Raw genomic sequence first — 27039 nt, forward strand, 5'->3', positions numbered from 1 at the left:
GCAGATGTCTATCTTTCTCTTTCTATCTTCCCCTCTTCTCTCAATTTCTCTATGTCTTATCCAATAAAATGAGGGGGGAAATTCCATGTGGGGGCGGGTGGGTGGTGGTACACCTGGTTGAGTGCACATGTTTCCATGAGCAAGGACCCAGGTTCAAGCCCCCATTCCCCACCTGCCGGGGGAAAGCTTTATGAGTGGTGAAGCAAGACTGCAGGTGTCTTTCAATCTCTCTTCCTCTCTAACACCCTCTTCACTCTCTACTCCTGGCTGTCTCTATCCAATAAATAAATAAAGATAATGTTTTTTTAATTTGAAAAAAGAAAAAGGGAAAATGACCACCAGGAGTGATGGATTCATAGTGCCCGCTCTGAGCCCCAGAAATAACCCTGGTGGTAAAAGGGGGAAAAAGTCAGCCCAAATCAGTGAAGATTGGGTGGTGACAAAAAAAGAAAGAATGAAAGAGAAGAGAGAAGGAAAGAAAGGAAGAAAGGAAGGAAGGAGGAAGAAAGGAGGGAGGGAAGAAGGAAAGAAAGAAAGGGAAGGAAGGAAGGAAGGAAGGAAGGAAGGAAGGAAGGAAGGAAGGAATCAAGAAAGAGAGAGAAAGGGAGACTCAGTCCTCTCTGGGGTTGCAGGTGCTGATGGAGAAGGAGCCCCAGGACACACTGTGCTCATCAGCCCGCCAGCAAGTCATCCAGATCATCTCCAAGCTCTGGTAGGTCCCTGGCCCCCAGGCAGGGCTTCCTGGGCATCAGACAGCCGCCTCTGCTCTGGCCTGGTGTCAGCAGGACCCCAAGGTCAGGGAGGCTTGCAGGCCGTCTAGGCTCCATTGAGCAAGTTGAAGGCGGTCACGGGGGTAGGGGAGGTAGCTCAGGGAGGACAGCGCATTTGGCCAGGAGGCATAGTCACTCCTTGCAGTCAATACCGGACCACAGCGAACCCCCCACCCCAACATTCAAGATCATCAACCTTTCGTGGCAATAGCCAGATCCACTGGGAGGTACTGAGAGGAGAAAGTGCAGAGAGAAACCGGTGCAAGTGTCCAGCCATTGTTGAGGACGGTGGGAGTCCAGAGAGGGCTGGGTGGGGCTTCTTTCTTCTTCTAGCGTTTGCCCTTCTTCCGTAGCCAGTCAACAGCGTCAGGTTGAGCCTGATGTAAAGTTTCGAGACCTCCTTTGAATCTGGAGAGGTGGCAGTCATTGACTATGTGGGTCATAGTCTGTCTGTAGCCGCAGGGGCAGTTCGGGTCGTCTCTGGCCCCCCAGTGATGGAACATAGCGGCGCACTAGCCATGGCCTGTTCGATAGCGATTGAGGAGGGCCCAATCATAACGTGCTAGGTCAAAGCCGGGTGGACGCTTGCAGGGGTCTGTGATGAGGTGTTTGTTCTTTACCTCAGCTGACTGCCAACTCTGTTTCCAAGAGACTGGAACAGAGAAGTTCAGTGTAGGCGTAGGGGACCAGATTGGGTGACAAGACGTCAAGCGTTGGACAGGGTGGGCGAAGATATCCGCGTATATTGGCAGGTCCGGTCGAGCGTAGACGTGGGAAATGAACTTAGATGATGCCGCATCCCGACGAATATCTGGCGGGGCGATGTTGCTAAGAACTGGCAGCCATGGAACCGGGGTGGAACGGATGGTTCCAGAAATTATCCTCATGGAGGAATATAATTTGGAATTGACCAAGTGGACATGGGGGCTACGGAACCATACTGGGGCACAGTATTCTGCAGTGGAATAGCATAATGCCAGAGATGATGGTGGGGCTTCTGAAGAGCAGTCAGTCAGGATCCAGCCCCACCTGTGCCTAGACCCACCACCTCTCCCAGCCCCACTGTCCTACAACTAAGTGCAGGGCTCCCTGCTCTAGGCTCAGGGACTGTGTCTGCTCTCAGACCTGATGCTTGGAGCATGGCCATGAAACACACATCCTGGGGGCTGATGATGGAGAAAAAGAGCGGGTAACTCATTCCCCTCAAGGGCTGAGGAATAAGGCATCAGTGCTGAGTCAGGAGCCCTGACTGACAGAGGACAGACAGACAGAACAAGCCTGTGCCCAGCACTTGGGTCTCCCTGGGGAGGAGGCTTAGGGACAGAGGCCTGGGGGCTACCCTGCGTCCTGTGAGGACCTGATGGAAGGAATGGCAGGTACAAAGACCCTGAGGTTGGGGCACACCTGGGGTATTGTAGGACCAACACAGGGGTCAGAGTGACCGGAGCAGGGTGAGCAAGGTCAAGCCCAAATGAAGTCCCTGGCATCATGCAGGCCACTCTTGGCTTAGGAAAGGTGGGGTGGGGGTGGGGCAGGTGGTGGCTCACCCGTTAAGAGCACATATTACCAAGCTCAAGGACCAGGATTCCAGCCCCCACTCTCTCTGTCCTATCTAATAAAAATTAGAAGAAAAAAAATGGGGGAATGACACCGAGCCCCAGTGGTAAAATAAATATCCCTGGTGGCAAAAAAGAAAGAAAGAGAAAAAAATGGTAGAGTGGTTGGTATTGGGGGCAACATTTGCACTTCTGCTGTGGGAGTGGATCGTGATATAAGCAGGGGTCGGGGACCAGCAAGGAGCCCCTTTAACAATCTAGGAGAAAGATGATGAATGATGAGGGGTAGGAAGTGGTTAAATCCGAGATCAGTTCGACTGGAGGGCTGTCAGGCCGTTGAGATGGATACAACATCCAGAAGAGAATCCAGAACCAGAGGTGCTTCTCTCTGCTCTTGCCTCCAGGGTTACTGCTGGGGCTCCAAGCCTGCACACTTCTGCCACTTCCACTTCACCACTCTATCTTTTCTTTTAAGAGGGTGAGAGACAGAGAACTGAAAAGACAGGGACTCAAGGAGAGGCATACATAGCACTGCTCCACCACTCCTGGAGCCGCCCTGTGCAGGCGCTCACACCCAAGGCCTCATGTCTGGGGAAAGATGCCCCCTGCCAGGTATGTCACCATCCCAACTTTACCACAAGCAACCAGGATGATGGGGAGACATCAGTGGGGCTCATGGGAGATCCAGCAACGTGGGGGTGGGCAATGGTCATGGGGTCAGGTGGTGGCGCACCTGGCTGAGTGCACCTGTAATGATGTGCAAGGATGCAGGTTCGAGCCCCTGGTCCCTACATACAGGGAGAAAGCTTTGCAAGTGGTGAAGCAGTACTGCTGGTGTCTCTCTTCCTCCCTAGCATTCCCTTCCTTCTTGATTTATGGCTGTCTCTATCCAATAAATAAATATAATAAAAATATTTTTAAAGAAGTGGTCATGGAGAGGGGGTCTGGGTGGTGGCACACCTGCTAAAGCACATACATTAGTGTTTGTAAAGGACCCAGGTTCAAGTCCTTGGTCCCCACCTACAGGAAGGAAGCCTCACAAGAGCTGAAGCAGACTGAAGGTGTAGCTCTGTCTCTGCCTCTCTCCCTCTCCCCTCTTAATTTCTCTCAGTCTCTACCCAAAGTAAATAAACCATATATATATATTTGCCTCCAGGGTTATCTCTGAGACTCAGTGCCTGCACTAGGAGTCCACCGATGCTGGAGGCCATTTTCCCCATTTTGTTGCCCTTGTTGTAGTTGTTACTGTTGTCATTGTTATTGTTGTCATAACTGTTGTTGTTGGATAGGACAGAGAGAAATCGAGAGAGGAGGGAAAGACAATGAGGAGGAAAGAAACATAGACACCTGCAGACCTGCTTCACTACCTATGAAGTGACCCCCTGCAGGTAGGGAGCCAGGGGATCCAACCAGGATCCTTATGCCCGTCCTTGTGCTTTGCACCATGTGCACTTAACAAAATATATTTATTTAAACTGGCCACTAGGAATGTTAGAGTTGTGCAGGCACTGAGCTCCAGTGACAACTCTGGTGACAAAAAAAAAAAAAAAAAATTGCTGAAAGGCGTCAGGAGTCACCTGGGGGCGGGGCAACGAAATCCTGCTCTGGCAGAAGCCGCCGCCCTTCACCACCCTCTGCCCTCTCCACAGCAATCTCCGGCCGCCCCTGGACTTGGAGAGGAAGTCCCGGCTCCTGTCTACATGCCTGCGCAGCGTGCTGGCCCTGCCCCTGCTCAGCGCCCTGGAGAAACACACCTGCCTCTTTCTGGAGCCACCCAACATCCAGGTGTGTCCTAGCACTGCCGTTCCAGACCTCACCTTGTCCCTCAGGCTGCTGCTCATGGCTTCAGTAGGGCTGGGCCCTGTAGATACGGCCTCTGACCTTTATCCCCCCCTCACCCCAAAGACTGGACGGGAGACCCTGGGTTTGAACCTTACTCCTCCAAGCTTGCATATGCCCACCTGTGAAATAGAGGTGAGACTCACAGAGCTGATGACACTTAGGAAGCAAAGTCTAAGTCCTCCCTCCCTCCCCAACTGCTGGCCCTAAAGGCATCCCGGGGCTCAGTTTCACCACTGGGTCCTCCCAGCTGCCTCCAAAAGGCTGGAAGAAGGTGCTATGGGAGGTTCTCCATCCACCTGCCCAGACCATCTTATGCTTCCTAGGTTCCACTATTAGGAACCTGGGGGGGGGGGGGGGGATGCTTGTCATTGTTCATCACCACCACCAGGGGGCGCAGACTTATCTCCTTGGGGGTGCACAGCCAGAATATGCCTCAAACGGCAAGAGGGAGGCTCTGTATATACACTATCTCACCTTTCAAGCAGCAACTTAACCTGAAGGTGAGGAAACTGACCCAGAAAGGGGAAGTGTCTGGGTGGGAACCAACTCTCCCGAGGTGGAGTCCAGGACAGAATAGGGAAGGCCAGTGCTGTGGGCCCGTACTCCCAGAGCTACACAGAAGCAACCCTCTCCCCCCCCCCCCAGAAGAGAAGCATCACCCATACTCACAACCGTAGAAGTCCAGAGTGTCCCCTTGCCCAGATTAGGACATGGTGGTGACTCACCCAGGAGAAGACCCAGGGCCTGGCTCTGGCCAATGGGGTTCCTACTCACTCATTCCCAGACACTGCCCTGGCAAGTGGGGTTGACCTCACAGTCAGGTTCAGAGAACTGAATCCTCCAGGGTGGGCACCCAGGGAGTTGAGAGTCAGCACCCCAGGACTCCTCTCCCAGTGGGTACTCAGAGGAGGGTAGACCACATTCTGGGTGCAGCCCCCTTCTTCCTGAATATGTCTAGCAAGCCAAGGGGTGAAGATTGGGGACCCAGTGTGTGAGACCTTGGAATTTTTTTAAATATTTATTTATTCTTTTTCATTGCTCTTGTTGTTTTATTGTTGTAGTTATTATTGTTGTTGTCATCATTGTTGGATAGGACAGAGAGAAATGGAGAGAGGAGGGGAAGACAGAGAGGGGGAGAGAAAGATAGACACCTGCAGACCTGCTTCACTGTCTGTGAAGCGACCCCCCTGCAGGTGGGGAGCCGGGGGTTCGAACCGGGATCCTTACACCGGTCCTTGCACTTTGTGCCACCTACGCTTAACCTGCTACGCTACCGCCCAACTCCCATCCTTGGAATTTTGACCCAGTGCACACCATGTAAAAAATTGTGATGGAAAGGCCCTGTTCCAGCCTTGGGGAGAATGTTGAGATGGTGAAAGCGAGCTTCCAGTGATATTCACAGGCCCCACTCAGTGCTAGTTTCTAAGCTACCTGAGAAGACAGCCCTGCTGGACAGGACCTTGCTCCAACCACTGAAAAAATGTGCCCAAGGACAGGTCCCCATCCTCCACTGCCTGGTCTTCCCAGGTGCCAGAGAAAGATAGTGGTGGTGGTAGTGGAGGAGGAGTTCCCTTCCTTGGCATGGAATCGAGCTGAGCTGGATGCAGCCAGGCCTGGAAAGGGAGTGGTAAGTGGCACCTCTGACACTGAGAGCCATACACCGCATGCCTGCACAGGCCCTCTACCAGATGACCTCAGATGCCCTGGACCAGATGCTGCAAAGCTTCATTGTGCAAAACCCAACGGCCAAGGAGCTGCACTTCCTTCTGTCGGTGAGGGCACTGTGGCATAGCCACCAGGGCTGGGAGCCCAGGGAAGAGCCTCTCAGCAGCCTGGGGCTGTCTATCTTTGGGGATCATACAGGTCTGGGATGGGGAGAGTGGTGGCAGGGTGCCCAGCGGTGAGGGGTACTGCAATGCCACGTTAATCAGCACTGGTAAGGACACCAGTCTTGGCTCTGGCTGGGACCTGACCCCCCCACCTACCCCAACACCCGCAACATTGGCCCCAGCTATGCAAGAGCCTCACACACCTGTCACTCCTACTTCTCACTGTCCTCCAGGGTCCCTCTTAGGGGGAATCAGCAGGCAGTGACAGTTCAGGGGTGGTGGGGAAAACCCCTGAGAGGAGAGGCTGGAAGCATCAGAAGTGGGGCACTTTGGGGGTCAACTGAAAAGAGGAGGAAAGGGTCCAGCAGGCAGAGGACAAAGATTGGTGCATTGACAGGCACAGTGGACAGGATGGTGTGGGGATAGTGCTTGATTGGAACCTGGGGAGGCAATAAGGAGGGTGCAGGTGGATTAGTGGGTATCAAGCCAGCATGGTCCTGACTTAACTTGTCAGTTTGGCAAAGCTTTCTGGGGCCTGGGTGCACAGAGGGAAGCTGGATACTGCACAAGGCTGAAGGGTAGTATTGCCTGTGGTCCCACTTACCCCAGCTATGAAGTAGCATGTCCCTCCCTGGGAATGCTGGTGACAAGCCACCAGGGTACCATCTGAAAGTCACTGATGTCATAGCACACCGTGGGGAGCAAGGAGAGCAAGAGAGCACTCCAGGCAGGCCATGCATGCAGCCTTGTTCTGAACCCTGATACCATACAGGAGCGCCATGGAACCAAGGGATGTTCGTGTGTGTGTGTGTGTGTGTGTGTGTGTGTGTGTGTGTGTGTGTGTGTGTGTGAATGAAAAAGTTGACACCAAGCAATGAAACCATACACACAGGAGGAAAAAGGTATCTCCAGTGCCCTCACAATAACTCACCTGGATAGTTCACCTGACTTACTATGCACATAACCCAGGTTTAAGTTCAGCCCCCATTGTATTGAAGAAAAAAATTCAGTGCTATGGTACCTCCCCCCCACACACACACCCACACCCAACAAAGTTGGCCCAGAACAGTTAAGCCCTGTCAAGGAGAAAAAGGAGGTGGGGAAAGAGGAAGAAGAGGAGGAGGGAGGAAGAGGGAGGAGGAGAAGGAAGATGGAAACGAGGAGGGGAGGAGGAGTAAGAGGAGGAAGGAGGAGGGAGGAAGAGGGAGGAGGGAGGAAGAGGGAAGAGGTAGGAAGAGAAGGAAGAGGAAAACGAGGAGAAAGAGGAGAAAGAATCTCCAAAAACTGTTTCTCCTCACTCTTTCAGAATCACTAATCGCTTAGAACATAACAAAGATGCTCCCAGTTGCCATGAAACCTTGCTGCTAGGCAGCGTTTGAATATACCTTTGCATCCTTTTGTGATGTTGTGTATCTGCTGTGCACAGGAAATCCTCCTCTACAGAGGACACAGCAAAGGCTGCACAGGGCAGGGAAGAATGCTGACAGGAGGGCCAGATGGTAGCGCACCTGGCTAAGTGCACACATGACAGTGCAAAAGGACCCAGGTTCAAGCCCCTGGTCCCCACCTGCAAGAGGAAAGCTTCACAACTGGTGAAGCAGGGCTGCAGGTGTCTCTCTGTCTCTTTCCCTATCTTCCTCTCTCCTCTCAATTTCTTTCTGTTTCTATGCAATAATAAATAAATATATTAAAAGGAAGGAAGGAACGAACGAACGAACGAACGAAAGGAAAGAAAGGAAGGAAGGAAGAAAGAAAGAAAGAAAGAAGAAAGAGGGAGGAAGGGAGGAAGAAAGAAAGAAAGAAAGAAAGAAAGAAAGAAAGAAAGAAAGAAAGAAAGAAAGAAAGAAAGAAAGAAAGAGAAAGAAGAAAGAGGGAGGAATGGAGGAAGGGAAGAAGGGAGGAAGGGAGGAAGAAAGAAAGAAAAAAGAAAGGGAGGAAGGGAGGGAGGAAGGGAGGAAGGGAGGGAGGAAGGAAGGAAGGAAGGAAGGAAGGAAGGAAGGAAGGAAGGAAGGAAGGAAGGAAGGAAGAATAAATGTTGACAGGACAAGGTCCTAGCCTAAGTGGGCGGGGCTTGAGCCTAGGGGACAGATGAGGCTGGACTGGGTGGGGTGGGCGGGGCTCCGCTGAAAGCCTTGCTTAGCAGTCTCACAGAGGGGCGGGGCCTCAGTAAAAGAGGTGGGCGTGACCTGATGTGGGTGTGGCCTAAATTGAGGTGGGCGGGGCCAGGTCTGAGCTCTGGTCCTCCAGCTCTGGGTGGCTCCTTGTCCTTGCCGTCCGCAGCATTTGTACATCTGGCTGGCATCAGAGAAGGCCCACGAGCGGCAGCGGGCTGTGCTCAGCTGTGTGGCGCTCCTTAAATTCCTAAGTCAGAACCTCTACCTGGACGTGAGTATTGACCTCACACCCCAGGGCCCCTCTGCCACCGCATCTAAGCCAATGTCCCCTAAGAACCTCCAGGGTTTGTGAGTTTTCAAGCTTCCCTGGGCCCTTGTCCCGTGACTGGATGGATTCCTGAGTCCCCCGTGGCCCAGCCAGGTAATCCTACCTTTCAGCACAAAGGAAGGAGGTTAGAGGTGGTAGGTTGGACACCAGCTGGCTCTGACCTGTGACCCAGAAGCTGGACTCTTGAAGCCCTGGTGCTTCTGAATCCTGAGCCAAAATTTCTCACTCATAACACAGAAGGAGATGAGAGTCTTCTCCAGGGGAGATGTGGGAGTCAGGTAGGGTGAAGCGAGGAAGGACTCCTAGTGTGTAGCTCCTGCCAGACCGGATTAGCAGTGATGCACCATTCCCAACCCACCCCCTCCACCCATCAGGCCCTCGGGTTCCCTGGTTCAACAGCTTAAACCATCAGTCACTATAGTGCCGGGGGTGAAGACACATTCACACATGTTCTGGAAGTAAACTGGTAATTGTCACCAATTCCTTAGACTTGTGGGGAGATAAATAAATTCATCCCTTGTCCTGATATGTAGCAGACATGTCTTTCTTTGTTACATTTTTAATTTTTTTATTATCTTGATTTGTTTATTGGATAGAGACAACCAGAAATCGAGAGGGAAGGGGTGATAGAGAGAAAGAGAAACACCTGCAACCCAGCTTAACCATTTGTGAAGTTTTCCCCCTGGAGGTGGGACCAGGGGCTCAAGCCTGGGTCCTTGAGAATTGTAACGTGCGCTCAACCAGGTGTGCCACCACTGGATGCCCAGGCATATCTTTCTTACAAAGATAGGGGAGCACAGAGTTGGGGAGCAAGGGTTGATCTGTCCAGGGAAGGCTCCTCTGTATCCCTTGCCGAGGACAACCTTTCCAAGAGACAGTGTTTTCAATTTTTAATATTTATTATATTTTAATATTTATTCATAATGACAGAGGGAGGAGGAAGAAGAGTATCAGAGCATCACTACGGCTCATGTGATTCCAAAGATATAGAACCCAAGACTTGGATGTTCAATGCTTTATCTATACCACTTCAAGACTTCAAAATCAACTTCAGCCTCACAGGATTAGGGCTCTTCTGGGGCACAAAATGTGGGGGCAGGCTGTGGGTGGAGGACACACATGGACTTAGTAGGGTTATGTGTACAGTCTTGAAACTTTGTGGGGGGGGTTGCTGTTTAATTGGATTTTTCTAAATATGCCGTTTTGAAATCAGTCTCTTGATTTCTGATATTTCTGGCCATCTCTTTATGCTGAGCCAGACCCAAGTCCCAATGTCCCCTCCCCTGCCACACACACACAAGGGATCATACTGACATAGTCATGCAGAGGTGAGGACACTATCTGCAGGGACTTGGGGGAAAGATTCTGGTCTCAGTGATCTTCCCCACCCCAACTCTCTGTACAGCCTAAAGAGGATTTCACACGTATTGGGCAGCTGGTGGGCATGCTGGGGATTCTGTGCCAAGACCCCGACAGGACCACCCGCAGCAGCAGCTTGGAAGGGGTGGGCTATCTCTACCAGCTCCTGATGCGCCAGAGAGGTAAGTTCTGGCCACCCCGTCCTGCCCTGGCCAGCATGCCCACTCCCTAAATCTGTTCTCAAAACATCTCTCTACACTCCTTATGCCCCCCACCCCAGATCTGCTCTTGGTACCCAGTCCCAAAGGCAAGCACACACAAGAACCTGCTTCCAATGGCCCCTGCCCCACATCTGCTTGCCCAAACTGGACCCCCAACCTGTCTTTGCCCACCACCCCCCTTTCATCTGTGCAATTTCTCCCTTCACCTGCCTACCCGTGGGCAACAGGAAATGCTTTGAAGGCAGAAGTACAGGCCCCCAAGCAGCCTCCCCAGAAAAGCATAGACCCCCTTTGGAGCAGCGGGGACCAGAAGGCTGAGCTCCCCACCCCCCAGGAGGCAGCATCCCAGAAGGACCACCATGTCTCCCAGCTCCACGGCTCCCAAGTCATCAAGGTCAAAGCCCTTAGAATCGTGGGCAGGTCTGGGTGGGGAGACGTGGCCGTGCTCTGCCCCCACCCCCAAAGGCACCCCCTGTGACAGGGCTCCTGACCATCCACGTGGTCTGGGTAGACCCAGGCGTCCAATGCCTAGACAGGCATGAGTATTAAAACAGAGGTTGGGATCTTGCCTGCATCTGTGGTGCTTAACTGAGAACATTTGGAGACACACACACACACAACACAGCACACACTCCTTGCCCCTGGCCCCTAACTGGGAAAGGATCTTGGCGAGAGGATTTGTTGGAGGGAGGCAGTGGGATAGACTCTAAGATCAGCAGTCCAAGCTTAAGTCCCAGTCCTGCCTCTCACAGCTGTGCAGCCTCAGACAGCCCCTTGCCCTCTCTGAGCCTCCACTTCTTTATCTTTGACATGGGCAGAGTGTTGCCCATGAAGTTCCAATGAGTCCTCAAAACTAGTGCTGTGGAAACATCTTCCATGGTAGGTGCTCTGAGACTAGGAGCTTGTTCCCTCCTGGCCAAGGGCGCTTCAAAGCCCTATCTCTTCCGGCATGGAGAGGGGGGTACAGCCAGGCATCATGTGGCATTGGTCCCTTCCAGTCAGAGATGGCACCCATGCCATCATGTGCCCCAGCCAAGATCAAGCCTGACACCCAGCTGCACTGGAAGTATCAGCGGTGCTGTAGTACCTTTCCTTTCTGCCTCTCATCTCTGTCAGTGTCTCAATCTGGAAAAAAAAGTTAACCTGGAACAGTGAAGTTCCAATATATATATATTTACAAAATGAACATCCTGCAGGAATGCCCGCACTTCCCTTATTTTCCAGGAGACACCTTTTAGTCCTCTGAAAGCCAAACTCCCCTCTGAAGATCTATCTCCCTGAACATCTCTCTTCCACTGTCCCCTGCTGTGGTTTAGCTGGACTGTCCCCAGTCAGTGGTTCTCCAACGCCCCCGTCCTCACCCCAGTGAACCCCTCTATCTTTGTGACATTCTGGGTCAGATTTGAATTGAAGACTGAGGCTCAGGACTGTGTGGGCCAGATGCCAACACTGACCGGATTGCTATGTTTCATGGGCCTCGTGTGCTGAACTATAGCTGACAAGAAGGTGGCCTCAGCTTGCCCATTCTTAGTTTTGACCCCATGGTCAATGAAGGCCCCCAAGCAGCCTCCCCCAGAAAAGCATAGACCCCCCCCCCTTTGGAGTAGCAGGGACCAGAAGGCTGAGCTCCCCACCTACCCACCCCCAGGAGACAGCACCCCAGAAGGTGTCCTTGTACCTCTATCTCCCCCCCTCTCCATTAATAAAAGTAGGGTCTTTCCAGAGCTGGTGAGAGCCTAGTGGTAAAGCCAGTCTTCAGGGGATGCCCATTAACTCTAGCAGATTGAACCAAAAGATGAAGGGAGGCACCCGGTAAGTTTTGACTCCAAAACCCATTTTCTCTGCAGTTCTAGAAAACTGTCAGAGCACTAAGGCTATTCAGGAGTTTGGGGAGGGGGGACATGATCCCCAGAGTCAATAAATGAATTATTTTTAATATTTTATTTATTTTATTGCAATAAGAAAGTCATCAATACATCAATTATTTTTTTAAAAAATTATGGGTACTGAGCAGTGGCTCACCATGGTGCAAAGCGCAAGGACTGGCATAAGGATCCCAGTTCGAGCCCCCAACTCTCCACCTGCAGGGGGTTGCTTCACAAGTGGTAAAGCAGGTCTACAGGTGTCTATCTTTCCTCCTGTCTTTCCCTCCTTTCTCAATTTCTCTCTGTCCTATCCAATGACAGCAATAACAATAATAATAATAACAATGATAAACAACTAGGGCAACAAAAGGGGGAAAAAAGTAGCCTCCAGGAGCAGTGGATTCATAGTGCAGGCACCAAACCAAACCCCAGCAATAACCCTGGAGACAAAAAAAAAATGTTATGTTTATTTATTGGATAGAAAAATCCATAAATCAAGAGGGAAGGGAGAGAGGGGGGGGGCCTGAAGCACTGCTTTACCACTCACAAAACTTTCCCCCTGCAGATGTGGACCAGGGGATTGAACCCAGGTCCTTGCACATTGTAACATGTGCACTCAACCAGGTGCACCACCACCCAGCCAGCAGAGGGGCAATGTGTTTGCAGCCTGCACTCAGGGAGTGGGCTCTGACTCTCCTTAGACTAGTAGGTGGTGATAAGTAAAGTGCAGAGGGGAGGTGAGAGGGCTGCTCGCCAAAGCACAGCAGGCCTGGGGAGGTATGGATGGGAGTCACGAGTTCTGGTGTCAGCTCTGTCCTTGATCTCCAAATGGTCTTAGAAACTAGATAGTTACATGGCCATCACCAGCACTGCTCTCACCATGATTTTTACAGCCATCATTATCCCTACCACTACTGCCTTTCCTCATGTGTAGTCAGGCCCTGGATTAACATAAACCACCTCAAAAGCATTTGCCAATCCTAAAATTGTAGTACTGTTGAGTTCTGTAACCGCTTCTTCCAGCTGAATTTCTTTGCAAGTACTCCAGATACTAGAATTTTAACCAAAATTTGACATTTCAGCAAACAATGTCCTAACATATGTTCTAACTAGACTTACTTCAACCTGAAAGTCCTCCGAGGCCATAATTATGCCACTGAAGATTATCTGACATTCTTAGGAACAAATTTTCTGAATAAGACTGCAGTAAACATTTTAACTTTTACTGTGTAAAGCTTGTTTTTATATCCTAAAATACCTACCAATAATCTTTTGGGCTTTCAAGAATGTCAACAGATATCCTGACAGGCAAATAACAATTTAGCCATCCAACATCCTTGCAACTTTGGTGATATTTTTTCTACCCATCTTCCCTACTGGCACCCTTCCACCAGCATCCTGATTTCTCTTACAGTCAGATGCTTCCAGAAGAGCTTTTCACAGGATGCCCTGAGCAGAAAGGAGGGTGATGAGTGCACTGTCCAAGGTAGCCACTGGCCCCACATGGGTCTGGAACCCTTGAGAGGTGGCTCTTGTGAGCGAGGAACTGGATTTTTCTTTTTCTTTTTTATTAGTGATTTAATAGTGATGGACAAGATTGTGGTATAAGAGGGGTACAATTCTACATAATTCCCACCACCAGAGTACCATATCCCCTCCCCTCCATTGGAAGCTTCCCTATTCTTTAACCCTCTGGCAGCATGGACCAAAGATCTTTATGGGGTGCAGAAGGTGGGAAGTCTGGCACCTATAATTGCTTCTCTGCTAGACATGGTTGTTGACAGGTCAATCCATACCCCCCCCCCCGTTTCTATCTTTCTCTAGCGGAGTAGGGCTCTGGGGAGGTGGGGTTCCAGGACTCATTGGTGAGGTTGTCTGCTCAGGGAAAGCAGGTTGGCATCATGGTAGCAACTGCAACTGGTTAGCTAAAAAAGCATTAAGATATAAAGAGCAAATTTTTTAACAGTCAGGAACTGAAAAGTAAAAGTATAGTAGATGAAATTTGGGGTCTTCATGTTGGAAGGAGCTAGGGAGTCTATTTTAGGTACATTCCAAGGGGCCTGTGATTTTATTATTTTTTAATTGGGGCCAACAGCTAACATGCATGTGAGCTACTACGAGTGTTGTCTGGGAAGATGGTGTCAGGCTTGAGGATAGGACTAGAAAGCTGGATCCCGGCAAAGAATAGCTCCCAAATATGGGGAAAGTATATAAATTTTGTTAACTTCATCGATCAGAGGAACTGGATTTTTTTTCAATTCACTTTACTCAGCTCAGCTAGTTTAAATAGCTTTATGTAGGCTGTGGCTACCATCACGGACAGCAGTGCTCTATGTCTTTGCCTGCCTGGGCAGACTCCCTCCAGGAGGCTATTGTCTGAGGCTGCTAAGCAGGAATCCCATCCACCACCCCCACGCCCACCATCATTGTGCCTGATGGCTTATGGTCTGGCTGGAGAGGGTGACACACACAGCCCTGCCAGGTCTTTAGAGGGCCTCCTGGGAAGATGTGGACGGACAGAGCAGAGTCTAGCTCCTGAGGAGGTCCTACCATGGGGACAGGAGTCCTGAGTCCCGACCCTCCCACCTGACCCGCCCAAGCTGGCCCCCTGAGAATGGCCCACGTGCCCCTTCGAGTTGGGCTTTGGTCCCAGTGACCTTGAAGAACACTTGCAGCTCTCAAGTTCAGTTGCTCCTTGACTAAAACGCTGTAAGAGGAAGACTGGGTGTAGCATGGGCTGAGGAAGCCTGAGAGGTGAGGATGGGGCAGCAGAGTGCGGAGAGGAGGCTGGCCAGACCCGAGGAACTGAATGCATCTCTACCCCCAGGGGTGTCCCCTGAGCTGGAGAACCATGCCGGTGATCAAATACAAAATGGGTCCATGTGTTGGAGGGTGGAGGCCTACCAGGGGTGGGGTGAATAGCTAGGAAGTAGAGACTTGGGGACCTAGCAGTTAGGAGAAGCAATGAGAGCAGAGGTGGGGAAGCTGGGCACCTGGGGGCAGGTGACCCCAGGTGATGGGAGCCCTGCACTCCCCACTCCCCGCTACAGGAGATCATGAAGCATCTCACTATGGCGGAGCTGACTGACCTCATCTGGATCACAATTGATGGCCTGGGTTCCAGCAGCCCCTTCCGAGTGCAAGCGGCCTCTGAGATGCTGCTGGCCATCATCCAGGCTCACGGGGCCTCGCTGAAGAGAGTGAGAGGCTGGGACACTCGCTGCTGGGCAGGGGCAGAGGGGTGGGTCCAGCAGTCAGAGCTGGGGTCCCAGGCTCCCGGGCCAAGGCCATGTCCCTGGGCTTGGGTGTGATGGGGGAATGACACACCCTGCTACATGAACAAGCACTCTGGTGAATGAGTGTGTGGCCCAACAAGTGTCCTGGGGTCCTGGGCAGTGTTGGAAGGGATAAGCATGCTGTGATTAAGCAGATTCTAGGCAAATAGGATGGGAGGGAGAAGGTACAGCCCAGACCCTGTAGGTGCCCTCAGTCTGATGAAAGAGACAGACACACAGACTGATAGGGACAGACAGCACAGCCAAAGTGAAGAGTATACCCAGTGGCTGGGGATGCCACCAAACAGTGCCTCAATAATGTCAAGTCCTGTAGACCAGGTGACCTCAGGGCATGACCTTGAAGTCAAGCATTGCTGTTTGGGTAAGTGCTCCCCAAAGTGGAGGCAGGGTGTTCCAGGCAGGTGGCCGGTATGAGCCAGGACCATTTTATGACCACATGGCATCTGGACAGAGGTGGAAGCCTAAGCAGAGAGCCCTGCATCCCAGCAGACAGGGATTCCCTTCCTTTTGATTTATTTTTGTGCATGTGTGGTTGGGTTTTTTTTCTTTCTTTCTTTCCTTTCAAGCTCAGAGAAAGAAAAAAAAGAGAGAGAAAGAGAAACCATAGCACTACCACTCATGAAGCTTCCCCTGTGCATGCGGCTCCCACATGGGTCCTCATGAATGGCATAGTATGTGCTCTACCAGGCAACTTATCTCCCATCCCCAGCACTTTGGCTCTGACTAGGTATCTAATTAGGCATCCCAGGATAGAACCATATGGGAAGGGGCTACATACTGGCCAAGGCAGTCCCTCATTTTTAGGCCCAGCAGGGAAGCCCTCCCACCTGCTCAGACCATCCCCCCCCAACTCTCCCTCCCTGAACAGGTAGCCGACCTGGGCCGGGCCATCCACGTGCAGCTCTGCTCTGTCCGCATCCCCCAGGCCAAGGAAAAAGCCCTGTGTGCCATCACCCTACTGGCCCAGAGTCACACATCCGAACTGGTGACCGCCTTTCTGGACTTCTCCATACCCCTGGACAGGTGCCCAGCCCACCTTCCCCTCACTGGCCCCCATGCCACAGATCCCTCCTCCTGCCCACACAACCCCCCTCATACCCCCCAGCCTCTCCACCAGGCCTGAGTACACAGAACCTAGTACTGGAAGCCCAGTCCCTCATTGCCAAATCCAGGAGCCAGCTCTGGGGTGGCTCTGTTCAGCATCCATCCACCCAGACCGGCCTCAGCCACTAAGCCATCAAGGTCCAGAGGGAGCCTGAGATGCTGCCAAGACCCCAACCCACACCAGAGTCTCACCATCCATCAGCAAACATCCCTCTTCCTCAACCTCATCTGCTCTACCGTGCTCCCCCACGGGGGCCCCTCCAGCATCTCAGGAAAGGCTGGCTTTCTCCCACAGCCCTCCAGTGCCAGAGCCTGAGCTGATCCTCTCCCTGCCTAAAGCCTCACCTCTCAATCCCGAGCCCTCTCGGTCTATACCACCTCGTCCCCATTCACCACCCATCTCTCCTGGGTTCCCCAATTCACTGCAGAGATCACATTCCTCCAGCTTCTCTCAGCTGTCTCTCTCATGCTCAGCTCATCTGTTCAGTAATTGTTTTCTTCTTTTCTTTCTCCTTTTTTTTCTTTCTCCCTTTCTTTTTCTTCCCCCCCCCCCACCAGGGTTATTGCTGGAGCTCAGTGTCTGTTCAACTCCACTGTTATTTCTGCTCATTCTTTATAGAGGGTGAGAGAGTGACAGAGAGGGTAAGAGAGAGAGAGAAAGAGAGAGAGCAGAGAGAGAGAGAGAGAGAGAGAGAGAGAGAGAGAGAGAGAGCTGCATGGTTCATGAAGCTTCTCCCCTGCAGGTAGAGACCAGGGACTTGAACCCACGTCCTTACACCTTGTAACATGTGTGCTCTACCACCGCCACCGCCTTTGGCCCTCTCTGGTTCTCTCCCTGAACCAGCTTCTTCTCATGCTGACAGTCCACCCTCCCCAAGCTTCTGCCAGCAGGCCCTCCCCTCCACAGCCTCACCTGAATCATTTCTCCTTTTTTTTTTTTCAGTTGCTTATTTCTGCTTTGTCATAATTTGTACTCTCATCCCATTTCACCTTCAGTCCCTTTGTGAACATTTCCTATTCATCTCTGGGCTTGATGAGGCTCCTCAGTAAGAACCTGAGGTTCCGTAGTCCCTGGGCCTTTTGTGTTGTTGAGGACTAAAGAGCTGATTGTTGTTGTCTGCTTTTTGTTTTGTTGAGGCTCTCTTTCATCTTTCAAACTTTTCTAAGCTTCCCGGGTTGTTGAGAGTTGTCTACTTGAAGAACAGCGGGGCTAGACAGAACCCACGGTTCATACTTGCTTTTATTAAGCATTTGTAAATGCTATTCAAGTGTTGTCTCTGTTTTTCAAGTCTTATAGTTAAGTGTAATGTTTTACAATTATCTTTTACCTTTTTTTTCCCCTTGATTCCTGGAGCTCTTGGAGATTAATTTTCCTTGCTTTGAAATTTGGTGATTGTCTGAAAAAAAATCTAAGATTATTAATTTTTCCAGGTTTTTTTAAATATATCAATTTAGGTCTTTTGTTGTATTATTTCTGGGGACTTCTCTTGGTGATAGTTTAAATACTAGCTTGATTTCATGGCTGCTTTTTTTTTTTCCTACAATTTTTTCTATTCTGAGGGAATTAATAGTTTACAATCAGCAGTAAAGTAACAGTAGTTGGTACAAGTGTAGCATTTCTCAATTTTCCACATAACTCTCTAAGCCCCCACCTAGGCCGCCCCTCCACTATCACGTTCCAGGACCTGGACACTGCCCCCAGAGTCCTTTACTTTGGTGCCATACACCAAATTCATTGCTGTTTTACTTTCTCAGTGACTCCATTAAACCCAAGTCTGGGGGTTCGTTACCATGTGTGAGCACCCAGGTTTGAGTCCTAGCCATCATGTGGGAGCACCTTTGGGGGGGGAGTTTCATGAATGGTGGAGTGGCGGTACAGTGCCTCTCCCTCTCTCTCTTGCCTCTCCTTCTCTCTCTTGTCTCTCCATCTCTCTGTTTCTCACCTTCTATCTAAAAGAAAAAAAAAATGACCACTGGGAGTGACTGAGTAATGCCAATTCTGAGCCCCAGAATAACCCTAGTGGGATAAGGAAATAGGTACTATTTCTTTGCCTGTTTTCCATTTCCACCACTTTCTCCCCAAATCTTCTTTCTTAAATTCACTTTCTTCTCTTAATTACTTCTCAGGGGCCAGGTGGTGGCGCATAGTAAGTGCACATAGTACAAACCACAAGGATTGGTGCAAGGATCCTGGATTGAGTGACTTCCCCGCCCCCCCTCCCAGGCTCCCCGCCTGCAGATAGGTGACCTTGCAAGCAGTGAAGCAGGTCTGCAGGTGTCTATATTTCTCTCTCCCTCTGCCTTCTCCTCCTCTCTCAATTTCTCCTATTCAACAACAGTAATGGGGGAAAAAAGATGGCCACCAGTAGCAGTGGATTTGTAGTGCAGGCACCAAGACCCAGCAATAACCCTGGAGGCAAAACAATAAATAACTTCTCTTTTTTTTTTTTTTTAGATGTTTGCAATGCTTTCAGCATTTATTAAAATCTTTAATTTTACTTCTCTTTTTAAAATTATTTATCTGTGGGAGTTGGGCTGTAGCACAGCGGGTTAAGCGCAGGTGGCGCTAAGCACAAGGACCCGCATAAGGATCCTGGTTCAAGCCCTGGCTCCCCACCTGCAGGGGTGTCGCTTCACAAGCGGTGAAGCAGGTCTGCAGGTGTCTATCTTTCTCTCCCTCTCTCTGTCTTCTCCCTCCCCTCTCCATTTCTCTCTGTCCTATCCAACAACAATGACAACAATAATAACTACAACAATAAAACAACAAGGGCAACAAAAGGGAATAAATAAATAAAAATAAATATTAAAAAAAATTATTTATCTGTTTATTTGCTAGAGACAAAGAGAAAGAAAAGACAGGGAGATAGAGGGACAGAGACAGGGAGAAACCTGCAGCCCTGCTTTACCACTCATGAAACTATACCCCTGCAGGTGGGGACCAGAGGCTTGAACCTGTGTCCTTGTGGACTGTAAAGTCTGTGTACTCAACCAGGTGCACCATTGCCTGGCCCCCCTCCTAATTATTTATCTACTTTTTCTCAATACCCTTTACTAAAATTTTACTTGAGTTTTATCTCTCTTGAGAACACTTTTTTTTTTTATTTCACTTCGGAGATAGTTCTGCCATTTCTCCCATCTCCTTCCTAAATTCAGTAAATAGTTTTTTCCTTACTGAGGTCTCTTTTTTTTTTCCTACTTTCTGAATTTACAACCCAAAGTGGTTTTTCATATTTTTTAATACCTACTTGAATATACATTACTGCATTTGGAGGGTTGTCTTACAGTTTTCTACATGTTTTATTTCCCCAGAGAAGGAATTTTCTCATTTTGATGCACACTGACTTTTGTATTCTGGGGTGTTGTTTTTGTTATTGTTTTGCAATGAAATGATCTATTCATTTTGTTCCTGTTCATACTAAACATTGATGAAGTATTTTAAAAATATTTCAAGTTCAATGGCACCCTCTTCTGTCAATATAGCAAAGCCCAGATCATTTGATAGGTTTTTTTTCCCCCTGGTGGTAATTAAAGCATCATTCAATGTCTGATTTTTGTTTGAGGTTTAGGATTTTTTTTTTTGCTTTCTTTTCTCTTATAAGACCTTAAATTTTTCCCTTTTTCCAAAAGATATTTCTTTTTTTTTCTCCTCTTTCTCTTTCCTCAAAAAAGTATACAAAGCTTATGTATACTTTGAAGACTATCTTTAAAATTAGGCAGGCTTGTCTTAGGTCAGTACCAATTTTCCTGAACTCTCTAGTTCATATATTCATTCTTAAGGGGGACTTGGTCTTCACAAAGGTGATTTAGATCACCTGTGAGCCTGTCCTGGCTCCTCTCCATTGTTTTATTCAGCTGTTGCCTGCCACAAAGCCTGTGGTAGGCAGGGAGGGGGCAGAAAGTGATATTTCTCTGTTTGGCAAACTGTAATGTCAGAGTTGAGATACTCTCTGAACTGTGTCATTTTATTTATCCCTTCTTTTCATTCTGTAGCTTCTCAAAAATTTTTTTCAGAGATGGAGGAGGCTGGGTGGTGGTGCACTCAGTTAAGCACACATAGTACTAAGTGCAAGGATCCAGGTTCAAGCCCCCACTCCCCACCTGCAGGGGGGGAGACACTTCATGAGCAGCAAAGCAGGTCTGCAGTTGTCTCTCTGTATCACTCCCTACCTCTCTCTCCTCTCTCAATTTCTTTCTGTTTTATCAAATAATATGGAAAAACCAGCCACCGGCAGCAGTGGATTTGTAGTGTTGGCACTGGTCCCAGCAATAGCCCTGGAGGTGAGGGAGAGAGAGAGAGAGACAGAGAGACAGAGATATGGAGATCCTGGCAGTTACCTTTGTCTTTAGCTCCCAAGAAGTGTATCATTCAGTTTCCTCTCTATTAAAACCCTTGCCACTAGGACTTCACTGGTGTTTCATGTCTGCATGGTTCCACTCCTCGAAGACTCTTTTTTTCCAGATACAGGGTAAAAGACAAAGAAGAAGAGACAGAGAGACAGAGACAGAAAGAGACAGACCATAGAAAAACCACCACCACCACCCCCAGCCATGATGGAATTGTGAGCTCCCATGTGGTACCTGGAGACTCAGACCCTGATCCTCAAGCATGGTGAGGTGTGTGTTCTCCTGGTCCCCTGCTAGACGTTATATCCCATTTCCTCCATTCCAGACACCATACTTTTCACATTTTAGCATCCTCAAAATGAGGGGGGTGCACCGCTGGTGTCTCACCTGGATTTATGTAGGCACCTGCTGGTGACCTGGGGGTACTCTGGGTCACTTTGAAGTTAAAGGTCTCTGCTGAGCAGCTTTTGTTTCAGGGGTGGAGGGTGGCATGTTGACTCGCGTTCAGATTGAGACTCAGCTTCTCAGGAGAACACCTTTCCCTCCAAGTTAGTTTCATGCTCTTTCTTTCTGCATGGACAGATGTTTGGCTTTATCTTTATACTGTAGATATAGCCCTTGGGCAACGCAGCTCTGTGATGGGGTCTCCTGATAGACTTCATCCTATTGTTTCTATCTTGGTAGTACATGGAATAATCATGCTGTAATCTAAAGATCATAAACCAAATAGTGCAGTCCACTTCTATAGTATTTTTTTTTCCTTTTTTGTTGCCACCAGGGTTATTGCTGGGGCTCAGTGCTTGTGCTTCCACAGAAAATCCAGCAGCCTGTTCTCCTCTTCCTCCTTCTCCTCATCTCTTCCTCCTCCCCCTTCTCCTCCTCCCCCTTCTCCTTCTCCTTCTCCTACTTCTCCTTGTCTCTTCCTCCTCCTCCTCATCCTTTATAGTGACAGAGGAAAATTGAGAGGGAAGAGGAGATGGAGAGGGAGAGGAGGGAGAGAGAGAGACCTACAGCAGTGCTTCTCCACTCCTGAAGTTCCCCCCAACCCCCGCAGGTGGGATCCAGGGGCTTTAATTGGGTCTTTATATACGGTGATGCATGCACTCTACTGGGTGTACCACCACCCAGTATCCTCCAATATTCTTTTGTTCTCTGGTGTTTCCCCCTGCAGATTATGTGTTTAAAATTCATCTGGATACACTAAACATTAACCTCATTCATTTTTGTCATTGTATAACATCCTGCCTTATGGAAGTCAATGACCTTTGTGCTACAGGACGGCAGGTTGTCTTCTGTTTGGGACTTTGATCTGCAATGCTGCTGAGGTCTGCTGAGGCATGTGCCCAGTCTCGCATAAACACTCTGTCTCCATAGCCTGTGCCTCTAGGATAGAAATAACAAGGCCCTAATGCTCCACATACACCCAACTTTAACAAGTGATCCAAAATGCTTCCCAAGTGCTCACACCACATCCAGCACTCACAAGTAACTGAGCTCCTGTTGCTACACATCTCCACCATAGTGTAGCCAACTGCCAACTTTTTAATTTTCTTTTTCCAATCTGGAAGGTAATATTGTTTTATGGTTTGGCTTGGTTTTTTTTTTTTTTTTTTTTTGGTAATTACACAATAAGCTGGCCATGTCTTCCTAGGTTTTCTGGTCATTTGGATATCTTCTTTGGCGATAGGCCTACACCCAAGTAGCCCTGAATATTTTTCTAATAGGCTGCCATATTTTTCTTATTGATTTCTAGGAATTCCACATGTCACTAAAATATGAGTCCTCTTATCGATTATTCTGAAGATGACTGCTTCCACGCTGCAGCTTGTCTTTTCTCTCCCTTGAGGCCCCTTTTACAAGCTGGAATTCTAAGAGTAATCTTGCTTGGGCATTATGTATGAAAGTTCTAGCACTTTCCTTTCAGACTGAGCTCTCCAACCCAGGCAGAAGTGATTCTCATGTATGATGGAAGGTCAGCCTCCAGAGTCATTACCAGAAACCCATTTATTCCTACAGCTCTGGCATCTGCTAACTATAAGTAGATTTTTTTGTTGTTGTTGTTTAGCTTACTCACTCACTCGTGACCAAAAGGATAGATAGCATAATGGTTATGCAAAAAGACTCCCACACCCAAGAGTCCTAAGTCCCTGGCCCAATCCTCAGCTCCACCACCAGCCAGAGCCAAGCAGCACTCTGTGGCCCTGTGAGTTCCCAAACAAATCCTAGTTGCATTTGGTGAGTTCTGAGGCAGTCATTCACTGCTTTTCCTAGTTTATCAGGAGAACGACATGAAAAAGCTTCTATTACCTATTCACACCTCCAGACCACCGGGAGGGTGGACTCTATCCTGAGTCACCCGGCCAATTCTGTGCCTCCTGATGTCCGGACAGAGTTTCCCACCTGCTGTCCCAGCCTCTGAGGGACAACAGCAACAGCAATTCATAGTTGTGAATTAGTGAGTTTCTGGTGATTTTTATCCTCCCTTCAATAGTCTTTTTATTAAAATAAAAGTCTGATAAGAAGTGGTGCATCAACTGGCGAATTCCGGGACTGGTACTAGCTGCTCCTGAGTTCAGCCTTTTAGCTTCAGGAATCAGTTCTGGCATCTTCTGTGCCCTTTTGCTGGAAGCTCTCTGCTGGGCACTGCCCCCATCCTGTCCCTCTACAACCCTCCACAAGATTCTCAAGACTGTGTCCAGTCTTTCTGCATTTAAAGTACATTTTAGGATCAGTATGACACTTTTCTTTGTGCCTTTTTCTTCTCTTTGCCCTTCAACTACACTTTTTTTCCCTTTTGTTGCCCTTGTTTTTGTTGTTGTTGTTGTAGTTATTGTTGTTATTAATGTCGTTGCTGTTGGATAGGACAGAAATGGAGAGAGGAGGGGAAGATAGAGAGGGGGAGAGAAAGACACCTGCAGACCTGCTTCACTGCCTGTGAAGCAACTCCCCTGCAGGTGGGGAGCTGGGGGCTCGAACCGGGATCCTTACCCCTGTCCTTGCACTTTGCGCCCCCTGCGCTTAACCTGCTGCACTACCGCCCGACTCCCTTAACTACACTTTTTATTTGATTTTTTTTTTAAGGACAAGTTGGGGAAGAAATGATTGATTAGATCATCCTTGGCCTGCCACATGCAGCCTTGTCACTATACCCAGGGTCAGGTCTGGCTGTATCTTTTTAGTAATGGTATACACACCTGTGAAACCATTACCCAGATAAAGGCTAAGACCTTAAGAAAAAAATAAAATAATTAAAAAAAAAAAAAAGGCTGAGCTGACTACCACCACTGACCTCCAGGCCCCTGGCTCACTCCTACTGAGGTTTAGCCTTCTTGCTTCCTTTTTATATAGTTGCATTCCATCTAAAAACATCCCTAAAATATCTTCTTAAACTTTTTACAGCACAAAGCACTACGTTGCATGTAGTATTTAGAGTCCCTTTTCCATGGGCTTGATATTAATATACAATATATTCACAGATACAATTTGTCTGATATTAATCCTATTCTGCTATAAAGGTGTCACATTGGCTTTTCCTTGGATATTGAATGTCTGTCTCTTTCAAGCCTCTTTTAAAATTTTATTCCATTTGTTAATCTTTTTTTTTTTTTAACCAGAGCTCTGTTCAGTTCTGGCTTATAGTGGTGCTGGGGATTGAACCTGGAACTTTGAAACATAAAACAAGAAAGTCTCCTTGCGTAACACCTACACTACCTCCCCAGTCCATTCTCTTTTTTTAAATTGATAGATTTTATTTTGGGGATTAGCTTCAAGGTTACTGAAATAAATTAGATAGTACAAAGCTCACACACCTCCTCCTCCCAAGTTCCTCTGTTTGTTCTAGCCTACATTCTTGGGATATTTGTTACAATTGATGAGCTCAAACTGATAGGCTATTATTAACTAAAGTCCATAGTTGACATTAGGGTTCAACCTTGGTGTCGTTCATTCTGTGAATCTGGACAAATTTATAATATCTAACCACCATTAGTTTCACTGCTCAGAAAACCCTGTGTGCTCTGTCTGTCCCTCCACCTGCCTGCCCCTTCATAGTTCTGCCTCTTTCAGAATGTCCCAGACTTGGAACCACACAGTGTGGAGCCTTGTTCAGACTGGCACCTCTCCTACAGCCAGTGCAGTTGTGATTGTTTTATGTCTTAGCCTCCCCTTGGGGACCTGTTTTGTTTTGTTTTGTTCTGTTCTGTCCTGTTGTCAGCTCTGGGGTTTCACTGCTCCAGGTCAACTTCTTTCAGATAGACAGAGGGAGAAAAAGACACAATGGCACCAAAACTTCCTTCAGTGTGGTGGGCACTGGACTTGAGCCTGGATCGTGTACATGATAAAGCAGGTGCACTACCCAGGTGAGCTGTCTTAGATGTCCTTTTTTCAGTATGTTAAATGCAGCCTCGGGAATGGAGGGAATGAACCAAGAGCCCTTGCACATACACAGTACTGCAGGGCAGTCTCCCAAGCCCAGTTGTTTTTCCTCTACCTCCTTGCACAGAAAGCCAAGGAGAGGGAGACACGTGAAGGCAGCTCTCCGCCATCCTCGCATTGCAGAGCACACTGTCTTGACACAGCTCCCAGGAGCCCACATAGGCCAACCTCTTCCACTCCCTGCTTCTCCCTGGTGGTTCTAGCTACTTCCTCCCAGCTGTCTCCCTGATTGTTTTGCAGGAAAAGACCACACTACTCAGCCCCGGACTTCATCTTCAGACACCCACCCCAGGGTCCCTCACCTAATCCCTGATTCTCTTCTCCTCCCAGCCTCCATCACACCAGACTTCGGCTTAGGACTAGGTCCAGTTCCTGCCCACTTTGCTGCAGGCACTATGGCCCTGGTTGTGGTGGTCAAGCAGGTCCCAGTTGCAGCACCGCTCTCACGCCTTGGTCTCCCCCTCCCTCTTGCCCCCCACCCCCCACCGCACAGTCATGCTGTACAGTCGTGGAAGGCCCTGGGGGCTGAGCAGTCTGTGAGCCGCCGGGTGCTGGCCATGCTGCTGGACCACCTGCAGGAGCGGCCGTTGACCACCCTGGAAGGCTATGACACCAGCGCCTACCCCAAAGAGAAGGCCTACCTGCACTCGATTGCTGTGAGTAGCTGCTACCACCCCCTCCCCAGACCCCACCCGGCCATGCCTGCTGTCCTGTGAGCAGCCAGCCAGAAAGCAGAGGCATCTCAGGCTCCTACTTCTGTGCCAGGGCCTAGGGAGTGGATCCCTAATTACAGCCCAGTCTGGAGGGAGGAGGGTTTCTGAGGCCTCCCAGCTGGTGCTAGGCTAAGAGCCAGCTTCCCACTTCCTGGCCAAAGTGATGGAAAGGATGTCCCCAGGGTTTAGTGTGGGCACTGGAGACTGTAAAGAGAGTCAGAGATGATGGATGGATAGATGATACATAGATAGATAGATAGATAGATAGATAGATAGATAGATAGATAGATAGATAGGCAGGGATGGAGGGAGGTGCTGTTGGATGGTTGACCAGCAGGCCCACCTTCTGAGACCCAGAAACCTTCCCCTCCAACCTCTCCACCATCCAACAGGCCATGAACACCCTGCAAGAGCTGCAGTTCACCCGAGAGTTCAAGAAGGCTGTGCAAGGGGCCTTCCCCAAGCTCTTCCTGGCCCTCCTCACCCAGATGCACTACATCCTGGAACTCAACCTGCCCAAGGAAATGCAGCCCTGCCGGGGGCCCACTGCCTACAGCCCACAGAAGTAAGGCCAGGCACAGGCCTGCAGGATGGCCCCCATCTGAGCTAGCAGGGCTGAGTGACAAGGACGGAAAAGTGGGTCACTGAGGGTATCAGGATTTGCCCCCTCATGGTTCACATTGGAAGGCCCAGTGGAGGTGGTGGCAGGGTGCTCCCTCTGAGTCTGCCTCTTCTTGGTTTCCAGTGTCTCCTGGCCTCCCTCTACGTCCCCACCCTGTAGAGGTATGGTGCCTGTCACCCTGCAGCCTTCCTCCCCTGGGTATCTCTGTCCAGTGGCCCTCTCCATCATGCTGGACCGGGATCACTCATCAACCTCATCCTCACCTGATTCTGTCTGCAATGATCCTGTCTCCAAATAAGCTCATAGACATCAGGGGTGAGCTGTGGGAGACATGACACAGCCCCAACCACTGTGATCTCAGAAGCCCCAGGTGACCAGCCCAGCAGTGGGCCTTGGGAGAGTCCAGGGCAGGTGGGTGGGTGTCCTCTGCTTGTCAAGCACCTAAGGGTGCTTGACAGCAGATGCTCATGGCTGCTGACCTGCAGGGGTTCCCTCAAGCAGTGTGCCACATCTGTTCCAAAGGTGACCCTTTGGGGACTGTGCAGATTGCCCACTTTACAAATGAGGGAACAGAGGATGAAAGACACCCCCAGAGTCACCCTGAGTACCCAGCCTCTGTGGCACTGGAGCCTTGGCAGAGTG

General features: G+C 49.6%; 1 protein-coding gene and 1 long non-coding RNA gene across 3 annotated transcripts in view; both read left to right on the forward strand.

The window, feature by feature from the left end:
- The window catches only part of LOC132539866 (uncharacterized), a 490646-nt gene that overhangs the window by 79745 nt on the left and 383862 nt on the right, over positions 1-27039 (forward strand). The gene's annotated exons all lie outside the window — the stretch shown is intronic.
- Positions 1-27039, forward strand: part of LOC103124586 (maestro heat-like repeat family member 5) — a 75290-nt gene that overhangs the window by 35520 nt on the left and 12731 nt on the right. For both annotated transcript variants that reach the window (XM_060195916.1, XM_060195917.1), the window contains exons 12-21: positions 633-712; positions 3976-4111; positions 5845-5940; positions 8278-8382; positions 9845-9980; positions 10247-10413; positions 14935-15084; positions 16049-16203; positions 25556-25718; positions 26168-26340. In XM_060195916.1, the coding sequence (XP_060051899.1) occupies positions 633-712; positions 3976-4111; positions 5845-5940; positions 8278-8382; positions 9845-9980; positions 10247-10413; positions 14935-15084; positions 16049-16203; positions 25556-25718; positions 26168-26340 (1361 nt within the window). The remainder of the gene's footprint in view (positions 1-632; positions 713-3975; positions 4112-5844; positions 5941-8277; positions 8383-9844; positions 9981-10246; positions 10414-14934; positions 15085-16048; positions 16204-25555; positions 25719-26167; positions 26341-27039) is intronic.

The sequence above is a fragment of the Erinaceus europaeus genome, chromosome 8, assembly GCF_950295315.1.
Source record: "Erinaceus europaeus chromosome 8, mEriEur2.1, whole genome shotgun sequence".
Lineage (NCBI taxonomy): Eukaryota > Metazoa > Chordata > Mammalia > Eulipotyphla > Erinaceidae > Erinaceus > Erinaceus europaeus.